This window comes from Micropterus salmoides, unplaced genomic scaffold (genome assembly GCF_014851395.1).
Source record: "Micropterus salmoides isolate LMB-PRFRI ecotype aquatic unplaced genomic scaffold, ASM1485139v1 Ms_hic_scaffold_8, whole genome shotgun sequence".
In the NCBI taxonomy this organism is placed as follows: domain Eukaryota; kingdom Metazoa; phylum Chordata; class Actinopteri; order Centrarchiformes; family Centrarchidae; genus Micropterus; species Micropterus salmoides.
Window position 1 is genome coordinate 27861342 of NW_024044570.1, and position 11642 is coordinate 27872983.

Below are 11642 nucleotides of genomic sequence, written 5' to 3' on the forward strand. Positions count from 1 at the left end.
AAATGTCCAAGGGGAAGCAGATACAAGGAAAACAAAATGGGTCCGACCCCTGAGGCACACCATATTTAACTGGACAGAACGGAGACATAGTTGTTTACAGACACGCAAGACTTCCTATTTGACATTGCGTGGAATCTGATAGTGCCCAAGGAATGGCAGACCAGGGTGATGGTTCCCCTATTCAAAAACGGGACCAGGGGATGTGTGCCAATCATACATGTCACCCTGGGGAAGTCTACACCAAGGTGCTGGAGAAGATGGTTTGTCAAATAGTCGAACCGCAGATTGAAGAGGAACACTGAGGTTTCTGTCCTGGCTTGGGTACCTTGCAGGTATATTTCAAGTAGCCGGCTATTTAAAAACAATAAAATATTCTGGTTCATCAACGGTGACAAATTATCCCAAAGCCCCGCAAGGTGCGGACAACTTGGCACAACACCAGTGAAGCTGGAGCTCCGTCTCTTCAGCAAGTGTTCCTCTTCTGCCCCTACACACATGCTACGCCTACACATGTGCACTGACGAACCAGGGTTACAATTCTGGATTTATTTACGCACTACTTCTCACATTTTTATTTACAGCATTATTTTCATATTTATTTTGAAAGACTCTGTATATTAACTTATTGTGAGGGTTCTATGTAAAATCAGACAGTGAGCACCCACCTCACCAAAATGGCATGCTCCTTGTTTCGCTGTGAAGCTTCAACTGAGAGTGACAGTCAAATCAGCCTCTGCCCATTGAAGCATCACGTCTTCGACTATTCGGGGTCAGCCCTACTGTTTACTAACAATTTCAAATACTTGAACTGAAAGAATTAAAAATATAAAACATTTAGAAATAGTTGACCATCAAATGATCATGTTTTATTTCTATAAGGATTTATTGTGTGTATAGGAACATTCAAGAAGGGCAATGTTTGCAAGGTGCACATCCTTTTTTTTTTTTTATTTACAACTATTCTTACATTACAACAAAGACATAAGCTGAAATGTTATGCATGCATTACACAATTACGTAGTATTTACATGAACTAGACATTCTAACAATCACAAAATATTTCAGGGATTTTACTCACTTTAGTGTTTAAGTCCAATGAAGTCCAGTCCAAAGAGATGTACTTCCAGGAAAGTTCGCAGGTCGTATGATTTCATGGCCTTATGACCAGAATTCATAATCTAATGGCATTGTGAGGCTAAACAACATTTGCTTTGTAAATGTGGTCTTTCAAAAAAAAAATTTGCAGATGTGCTTTTGGGAGGGCTAAAAGTGATTTTGTAATTTTACAACCACGGGTCTTACAAGTTAAGTATAAAATGAAATAACCAAAATTGATCAGAAATGGGAAAACTAACACATTACACACAGTGCTGGTGTAAATGAAGCCTTTCTCAGCAGGTGAACTTTCAGATGAAACTGAGGTTCAGTAGCTCAGTCTGCAAATCAAAGCTCTGCTGTATACTTAAAATGTTCTATCAACAGTCAACAATACAGATGCTAATTGTAGTAAAAACTAGTTTGCAAAAATCTATAATTTCTTTAAATTTGATTTACTTGCAGTGGACCTGTGAGGTTAAAAGTGTGTGTATATTCAGGTGTATGTCAACTGTACTGACTGGGAATGGAATGTTTTCAGGACTGCTACCGACAGTCTAGATAACTTTACAGATGCTGTGACGTCCTACATCAGCTTCTGTGAGGACAGCTGTGTACCATCATGCACCAGGGTGAGTTATAACATTGACAAACCCTTGCTCACTGCTAAGCTCAGACAGCTAAGGTTGGAAAAGGAAGAGGTGTTTTGGAGTAGAGACCGAGCCAGGCTTAAGGAGCCAAAGTACAGGTTTAGCATTGCAAGATGTTAAAAACGGCTGTATTCAGAGAAACTTCAACACCATTTCTCAAGTAACGACTCTGCTTCTGTCTGGAGGGGGTTCAGACAGATCACCAGCTATAAACCTAAACATTTTTAACACCTCACTGGAGACATGCCATGTGCAGCCTGCTTCAAAGCCTCCACCATCACTACACACCCGTCGCCCTGACCTCTGTGGTAAGTCTTTTGAGTGCCTTGTGTTGTCTCACCTTAAATCCATCACAAACCCTCTCCTTGACCCCCTACAGTTCGCCTACAGAGCCAACAGGTCTGTAGATGATGCAGTTAACCTGGCCCTTCACTACATCCTCCAGCACCTGGACTCCCCAGGAACCTACGCCAGGATCCTGTCTGCGGATTTTGGCTCTGCTTTCAGCAGCTGAAGAAGTTCAGCCTGCCAAAGACAATGATGGTGCACTTCTACACCGCCATCATTGAGTCCATCCTCACCACTATCACCATCTGGTACGCTGCTGCCACTGCCAGGCACCCCCCCCCCCCTTTTTTCAAATAATACAAATGTCTCTGCACATGTAAATATCACTTCATATCATGCACAAACCTGGCACATTTCACATATTTGTTGTTAATAGTTGTTTTTTATATTTCAATTTAAACATTGTAGGTCTTCATTGTGGTTTCACAAAGGATCACATCATTCTGTACTGTCCAAGCAACTCTTCACTCCACACTTTACAGCTCAAGTAGTACAATAAAGAACCTTATCTTAAAGATAACACTTTCCTACCATATGCACCATAAATTACTATTTCAGTTGGGTCTTTCAATTTAGCTGTTTAAATCAAAAGGGCATGATTTATTGAGGCTGAGATAGGAACCGAGTCAATGCCGATTTTAATCTTAGTACCTCACTAAGTTGTAGAGGCAGACTAATTTGACACCATCAAGCTATTATGGAGGTTTCAAAGTGCACTTCTGTATTTACTGTGCTTGTTGTTGTTTTACATTACATCACAGCAGATGTAAAAATGTATGTGTATGTTGATTCTACACTGTGTCTCAGTCTCTATTACTCATACTATGTATTGTGTAAACATTAAATATGTTATTAAAAATAAATTAGCCATGTTCCTGCAGACTGCAGCAGAGTTTAGTATTTGTCACAGCACAATGGTGTTTCTCCTGATTTATTACCAACCATGATTCAGGTGTAGTAAAACAATAAAAATTTTCAAGTCAAATGACGTGAATATGTAACAGCTGAATACTCTCTCATAATGGCATTGTCGTATCTGATGAAAAAAAGAAAAACAAGATAACCATTGGATGATAATTTTTTTTTTATGTACAGAATATAATTAAAGACCAAGCAAATCAGAGATACTGACATCCTCAGTGATGTTGGGAAGTGGTCAGGTAGTTTAATAGCTGACAGTTTTGGCTGGTTTTGTCTCATCCAGGTCAGCTTCCAGGTAACGGAATCGGCGGTGGCGGCGCAGAATCTCAATAGCCTTTTGTTCTACAGCAGATGGAGTGATGCCAAGATCCTCCAGACCTGGAAGTCCTGGGTACTTCATGTCTGTTGTGTGAAACTTATAAATAAAAGAGCAGTGCAATAGTGAATATCTGGAGTGTTGGCATTAGAGCCTTCACAGTTGGTGGTCAAGTTTAAAGTTATACCAAAATCAGAATCTTGGGTTTCCTTACCCTCTCGACTTTGTCTGGGGTTGTCCACGGCTCAAATGGGTTCATTGCAAAAAACTGAGCAGCAAGGCTGAAAAGAAAAAACAAGCTATCACATGATTGTACAGTAGTACAGTAGATTGCAGCCGGTAACCTTCTCTGCAGAGTGGATGATATGCTGCAGTCTGCCTTTGTCCCTGGCAGTGGCAGCAGAGTTTCAATTGTTTGTATAACATGTTCCATCAGTACATACATGTAAGCTTATTTCATGTTAGTTTAGAAATATGCATTCAGTGTGGTTAAAAACTTTTGTCAGTTACATAGAAGACGACTCGTCTCCGTATAAAGCACTTACTGATAGAGTGGGCGGGGCAGGGGGTAGGGCACAAAAGGTCTGTGTGCCACTGCGTAGATGTACTCCACCAGGTCATGAAGGAGATAACGGTTCGGACTAGACAACAAGAGAAGACACTGATGAAGGAGAGTCCTCGTTATGTAATCTATGCTCACATGTGATAAACATGAAGGGCATGAACCATGGACCAACGCATGCTGACACAAGGTTTCCATACACACATACTCTAAGTAAAAAACAAAACAAATAAACAAATCACACCAATTGTGGGCAGTCTATAAAGCCCACAAAGCCTATAAAAGCAAAATTCTGCTCACACCCACAACTAGTACGCTTTCTTGCTCATTACAAACTATGGTTATTATGATGCTCACAATATTTGCTATACATCTAAATTAGTTGTGCTGTACGTGTCCAATCTGTTATCAAATTTCAGTATTTTCTCAACTTCTAGGCACAGGTTTTCACGCAAATCTATCTGAGTGCTGACTACCTACCCAACTAATGCAAACGTCTTTCCATTAGCATCAGGGTCTCTGACAGCATTGATGATGGCCTTGGCCACATCCACCACCTGAGGGAGAAAAGAGACTGTTTAGTTGGGTTCATTTAATAGGCACATTCAGTGAGTTGAGTGTTTGTGTGAAGTGTGTATTGTCTCCTTTAGACAAAAGTGGAATGTCACTTTTTATTACATTTGAAGCTTCAATTGGGGCATTCAAATGAAGCTTTGAATGTGTCATATTTTATTATGCCATTGCCCTTAAATCCTCAATGCGAATAGTCACATGAGACTAGCGATGAATCGTTGAAATAATCTATAGAAGCTTCAAATACTAATATCATCGTTAGCTGCAGCCCTACATGACACTGTAACAACTTAAAGGCCGAATGTTTGTGGACAGCCATTCAAAGTTGGCCCGAGGGCAGCGATGGTCAAGCACACAGAATCTGCCCTGTGCAGCTGCTAGCTAATCAGTTTTTGTTGTTCTGGCAATGATGTTTTGTAAAATTGTAAATAACACGCAAATGACAGAATTTGAAGTTTGAATTTATTATGAAAGGGAAAATATTAGATTTCCTTTCAATAAACTTACATGGACAGGCTGCTTCACTGTCTTCTTCCCCATTGATATGAGTGGAATAGCATTGCCAAACCAGCGCATGTCTGAAAAAGGATAAGAGCAATCACATTAAATTTTCACTGGTAGCAGCTGGCTCAATGTTTGTACCAAAGGAAACATTTTCAGCACTGTGGAACACTGAAATGGTCAAAAGAAATTCAAATACCCATCACACAGCATACTTGATGATCTTAATCTATGGCCGCATTCATGATCTGTTTCACACACACAAACGATATGTCTTACTTGCGTAATGGTTGAAGAATCTGTCCTCCCTCCCAAAGATCTCAGAGGGCTTCATGATGATGGCATCAGGAAACTCATCTCTCACTGCCGTCTCTCCTACAGCCTTTGGTAAAGCAGATCAAAGATTAACCTTCTGTGCCCTTTAAAATACACTGGTTTAAACATGTACACTCACTGGTCACTTTATTAGGTACACCTGTTCAATTGCTTGTAAACACAAATAGCTAAACAACCAATCACATGACAGCAACTCAATTTATTTAGGCATGTAGACAAGGTGAAGACAACTTGCTGAAGTTCAAAGCAAAGCTTGCTGAAGTTTGAGCATCAGAAAGCGGACGAAATAGGATTTAAGTGACTTTGAACATGGCATGGTTGTTGGTGCCAGACGGGCTGGTCTGAGTTTTTCAGAAACTGCTGATATGCTGTAATTTTCACGCACAGCCATCTCTAGGGTTTACAGAGAATGAGCCGAAAAAAAGAGAGAATATATCCAGTGAGCAGCAGTTGTGTAGACAAAAATGCCTTGTTGATGTCAGTGGTCAGAGGAGGATGGGCAGACCGGTTCGAGATGACAGAAAGTCAACAGTAACTCAAATAACTCGTTACAACCAAGGTATGCAGAATACCATCTCTGAATGCACAACACATCCAACCTTGAAGCAGATGGGCTACAGCAACAGAAGACCACACCAGGTGCCACTCCTGTCAGCTAAGAATAGGAAACTGAGGTTACAATTCACACAGACTCATCAAAACTGGACAACAGAAGATTGAAAAAAACGTTGCCTGGTCTGATGAGTCTCGATTTCAGCTGCGACATTCAGATGGTAGGGTCAGAATTTGGCGTCAACAACATGAAAGCATGGATCCATCTTGCCTTGTATCAATGGTTCAGCCTGGTTGGGTGGTGGTGTAGTGGTGTAGTGGTGTGAGGGATATTTCCTTGGCACACTTTGGGCCCCTTAGTACCAATTGACTTAATTGTTGCTGACCATGTCAACCCTTTATAACCACAGTGTACGCTTCTTCTGATGGCTATTTCCAGCAGGATAATGCACCATGTCACACAGCTCAAATCATCTCAAACTGGTTTCTTGAACATGACAATGAGTTCACTGTACTTCAATGGCCTCTGCAGTCACCAGATCTCAATTCAATAGAGCACCTTTGGGATGTGGTGGAACGGGAGATTGCCATCATAGTTGTGCAGCCGACAAATCTGCAGCAACTGCGCGATACTATCATGTCAATATGGACCAAAGTCTCTAAGGAATGTTTCCAACACCTTGTTGAAAGTATGCCTCACAGAATTAAGGCAGGTCTGAAGGCAAAAGGGGGTACTACCTGGTACTAGCAAGGTGTACCTAATAAAGTGACCGGTGAGCGTATATACTGTTCAACAGAAACACAGATACCGTAGTTTGACTGAGGCCACATCCACACTACTGCATTTTAGTTTTAAATTGGAGACCTATTGCTACGTTTGGACCTCCCGTCCAGACTAAAACAGCGAAAACGGAGAAGTCTGAAAATGCCGCACACCCTGTTTTTCATTTTAAAACTCTGGGTAGTGTCTCAGTACAGGAGTTTTTGATTTGGTATTTTTATGAAAATATTTTGTACAGTGCAAATAACACTTAAAGCTTACACTTGTACTGTGCAAGTCACCGTTGACTTTGTATTCAGTAATAGTTCCAGCTTGCTATTGGTCCATACAAAATAAAATCTGGTGTGATTCTTCGTCTGCATAACTTTATTCTTTCGCCAAATCTTCTGTAACTACGGAACAGGCCATCTGCTTCATGTTTACACCGGCACGCGCATGCTCAGTAAATGAACAGCATCTAGATGTGCGTTTTCAGTAGTTTTAATATAGACAAATATCAGCTCTGATATACAGTTAAAACACTGGTGTGGACGGAGATCGTATTTGATTTAAAACTCTGTTTTTAAACAAAAACGGAGCAGTGTGGATGGGGCCTGAGTAAGAGAGATGTGCAGTATGTGGGTGGAGAAATAGCCGTCTACCTTGTTCCTCAGGTATTTGGACGGGCTGCGTATGTCAGCGTTGAGGTGAGACATGTGGACGAATTTTGTGATGCCGGCCTCTCTGGCTGCCTTGGCAATCTGCTGTGGGATGCTCACAAAAACATCCTCAAAGCGATAGTTCCTTTACACAAAAAAGGAGAAATACTTGCTTGTGAATACTTGCTAAAATTTACACAGCTATTCAGCAATGTACTCCAAAATTCACCTATACCTACATCTCCAAAATGTCAAATAAATACAATTCTATTTAATGTGAACAACATAATATCAGATAAATCAGATGCTTTAAGACATTTTACCATGTCTCCCACTCTCTTCCCACTAGGTTGATGACAACATTAGAGTGCTCCAAAGCCCGTTTGATGGAGTCTTTGTTCCTGGCATCCCACTCCTGCAGTAAGAAAGACAGACACAACACATTAGCATTTAATTTACGGCTCTAAATGCAACATTTCTGCAAGGTGCCCGTATGCATCTTACCATGAAAATTATTTGTCCAAGATCACCCATGGGCCTAAAGTACATGATGTCATACTGATCACAGCGGTGAGGGACTACAATCTGAGAGCCAATCCGACCTGTAGAAATCATCAGTAAATAAACAAATACAATATCATGTTTGTTTCATTAGCAGTTTTTAGGGGGAATTGTTTTTAAAATCGATAAATCGGAAATTGATAGCAATAATATAAATACATCAACTTCACAGCCGCTTCAATTACAATGTCCAACTGTGCTTAGAAATCTTGTTTCTTATGATTTAAAGACAATCGAGTTCAATAAAACCCAATTCAAACAATGTTAGAGTAAGACCTCTTATGGGATGACACGTTAACAGCAAATAAGACAACATTACAAATAAAATTGTTCATCAGATGTGATGTTTACAAGCACTATTAGAGTAGTAAACTAGTTTGCATATAAGTTAGGGTCAGTATTTATGCTATATTTTTTGTAACTCACCCAGCCTATTGACTACGTATCGGCCCAGAAAACCTGTGGCACCAAACACCGTTGCTGCTATTCCACTGGAGGAGGAGCGTCCTCCTTTCCCTTTGGGGACAACAGCATGGTGAAGCTTCCTCTGCTGGACTGTTGAGATGGATGCAGCTGACAACACAGCAGGGGAGCAGCTACCTAAAGAGGAGAGAGGGACACAGGCAGCTTATGATCCGAGTCAAGCAGTAAGATACACTCAGTTGTCACAGCATTAGGTGCACCTTGCTGAAACTAATTAAGCAAAACATATTTCCTTTATGGAGGTTACAATGTTTTTTATTGAAACAGTGTTACAGTTTATTTGGAGTGCTCTCAAATTGCATGGCATTACACTTACTGAGTTGTTACTAAATCTTATTGTCATTTAAAGTTGTATAAATGGGACAGGTATTAGAAACACTGCTAAAATTGTAATTATCCATGCTTAATATGTAACACTGAACATTGTACTGCTGTGGTGCTGTATGTCACTATTTATTTGATTACACTGTATTTTACACACTACAAACTAGCTGTAGACTAGTGGTGAAGAAATTACTGTATGCACTGACCAGATGAAATTAACCAACACATGAGCAAAAAGGCATCTTAAAACTCTGGATGTTTTTTTTTAGGAATAATACAATTCATAACAGGAACCTTTGAATATGCCAGTGGATGAATAGTATATATCCACATCACATAATAATGTTAATGAAACTCAGCTGTTGTGAACCATAGAGCAGACAGGAGCTAACGCGACCTCGGGGTCCCTGCACAAACGCCTGTAACGTTACATGCAATGTCGATGTACCATACCCTTGTCACTGTAAAACAGATCAGTTAGTCATATATATATAAAAATGTTGATATCTTTCCAGGGTAAAAACATATCGTGGCGTTAATTCATGTTCATAAACCAAGTGTTTTGTTTTGAGCCACTATAGCAGAGGCCACGTCAAGTTTTCCACCGGAAAAGACAGCGGCTGATCCTCAGCTTAATTTAACGCATTACCCTTCATTTATTAACGCTAATGCACATAGTGATGCGGGTGGTAACGTGGTGGTCAGATAGCTGGTGACACAATTATTGAAACGGTCCAAAGTGAGCTAATAGCTAGCTAATCCCTAGCTAGCAGGTGACTAGCCGAACCGGTTAGCAAGGTCACTCGAGCCGAGTCTTGGGTCTAACTGTGAGCCCGTGTTAGAGTAGCTAGGTGTGAATATCTGAAACCACAACATCGTACTCTAACATGTTTATGTCATTGAGAAATGCCTACTGTTTAGACACTACTCACTTGAAATTTTTGGAAGGACACTCGCAGGACGGCTAACCAGCGCCACGGTCGCCATCTTTCCGACTACGGCATACTTTGTGTGCCAAAATACACGCATGTCAATTCTCGACAGCGCTACAGTAGTAACGTTATCTGTAGAGTTGCGCGCACACAATGCTAAAAACACCTCTGATTTTAAAGATGTGGTCCTAACAATACAGAACGTATCCAGAATGTGTGTATGTCATGCGGACACAAGTATTTAAATGCATGGAAATGTCTCTGGCAAGATCATATGACATCCTATGGCAGGCCTGAGAGAGTTCAGAGAATTGCACAGACTGTCAGTTTCTGTTTTCACTTACTGTTTCTTTCAGTGGTTTACACACTAACACTAAAATGTAAACCTGTAATTAATGTACCAACCCACTGAACCTATTCTGCTAAAATACAAGCACATTCCCTGAGCACAGAATTCTCACCATTTGACACAAGATATGAATACAATCTCTTGTTTTCATATGGAACATATGGAGTGAGACTAAGAGAAGGAGGACGGGGTGGAGGAGGATGGGTATAAGACCAAGACCAAGACCAAGACCAAAAGAGCCATTATCTCTGATGAGATTGGGAACTGTATTCCTACCTTCACAGTATTTACATTATTTTACTTTATTTGCATCTTTTGCACAACAGAAAGATTACCTCCACAAAGTGGTAGGGAACACCTTCTGTCTCCTTAACAGGAGCCTGAAATCATTAACATGGTTCTAGAAAACAACAACATAACACCAAAGCAAATACAAAGTAAAAGCATAGACATCAACGCAATGACATATTCCAAAATGTTGACAGAGTGAGTTTATCAATACTGGACCATGTCATGCGCCGAAACCAGATGAGGATGAAGTAGCTCTAAAGGGGTGCCATTCGAAAGGAACACAGAAAGAGTCAAATATCCACATTTCCACAATTGATGCTTGTGCTATTGTCAAAGTCCCTGGCCAGCAAGGAAGCAAAATCACTGTGTCTGCAGGCATTGACCACCACAGCTTCATCCATCACTATGCCACCCTTGGCCGCTACAACACTGCCTGTCTTATCACATTCCTCGATACACTACACAATATGCTCATTCTGCCAGACCAGATAGATGGCTCAGAGCAGCCCAGGTACTTTGTCATGCTATGGTCAGCAACTGGTTCTCCCACACTTTTCAGTAGTTTATCTCCCCACCATATATCCTGATAAGGCATTCATAATAATGTTTTACACTGAGCACATCAGTGTTCAATTGGTTCTTAGAAATTAAGATGGTATATGTGTGTAGCTAAAAATTAGGTATGCTTTCAGAAAAAACTATAATAAAACATTCCTTAATCAGTGTGGAGGGGTTATAAATGTTTGTTTTTACCTTTAATTGATAAAAAAATTGCTTTTAAAAATGTATTTCAATCAATTCTAAAGGACTCAGGATTTGCAACTTGCTGTTTACAGTTTTTTTCTGATTGCTTAGGCACAATTTTTTAAACTATTGGCGATTTTTGCAAAACTCAACACACTAATCAAAAAATAAAACATCATACATCTCTTGCAAAAGCAAACCATTCTTGCAAAGCTCTTCAAACTCTTTTAAAAGCAAGAAAACCAGCATCTCGTGGAACAAGTTGTTTGTTCACCCCAGAGCCGGAGTGACTGCATCACACTCAGAGAACATACTGGTACCACCACATAGAGTCTCTCTGCATTGGGTGAAGCTGCTGTACAGAGTCATTTTCAAAATAAACTCAATTCATGTAAAAGAAGTGAGAAACACACATCCATACTTTACACATTTGGGCACCTGTGTGTATGTGAGTTTTACTGTATTACATGCATGACAAAACCTTAATGCAAACTGCTATACACTACACTGAGAAAATGCAAAAGCCACAAGTGTTTTTCATTTTTACCATCAGCGCATAGTTGTTGCTTCATGTGCTTATTCAAAGATGTTTGTGTGGACTGTATTGATACAAAAACACAATTTCAGATTGAGGAGTTTTGTGAGAATTGTTGGCATTTGCAAGAGATGTATGATGTTTTGTTTG

The 11642-nt window shown here is 40.2% G+C and overlaps 1 protein-coding gene across 1 annotated transcript; it reads right to left on the bottom strand.

The window, feature by feature from the left end:
• Positions 1-3159: 3159 nt before the first annotated feature.
• Positions 3160-9721, bottom strand: ndufa9a (NADH:ubiquinone oxidoreductase subunit A9a). Its single transcript, XM_038706418.1, has 11 exons — positions 9574-9721; positions 8261-8434; positions 7778-7875; positions 7597-7688; positions 7277-7418; positions 5246-5348; positions 4973-5043; positions 4373-4449; positions 3876-3971; positions 3545-3611; positions 3160-3429 (listed from the first exon to the last, which is right to left on the bottom strand). Exons 1-11 carry the CDS (start codon positions 9668-9670, stop codon positions 3259-3261), a joined length of 1188 nt encoding a protein of 395 aa, XP_038562346.1. The 5' UTR covers positions 9671-9721; the 3' UTR covers positions 3160-3258.
• Between the last annotated feature and the right edge of the window lie 1921 nt (positions 9722-11642).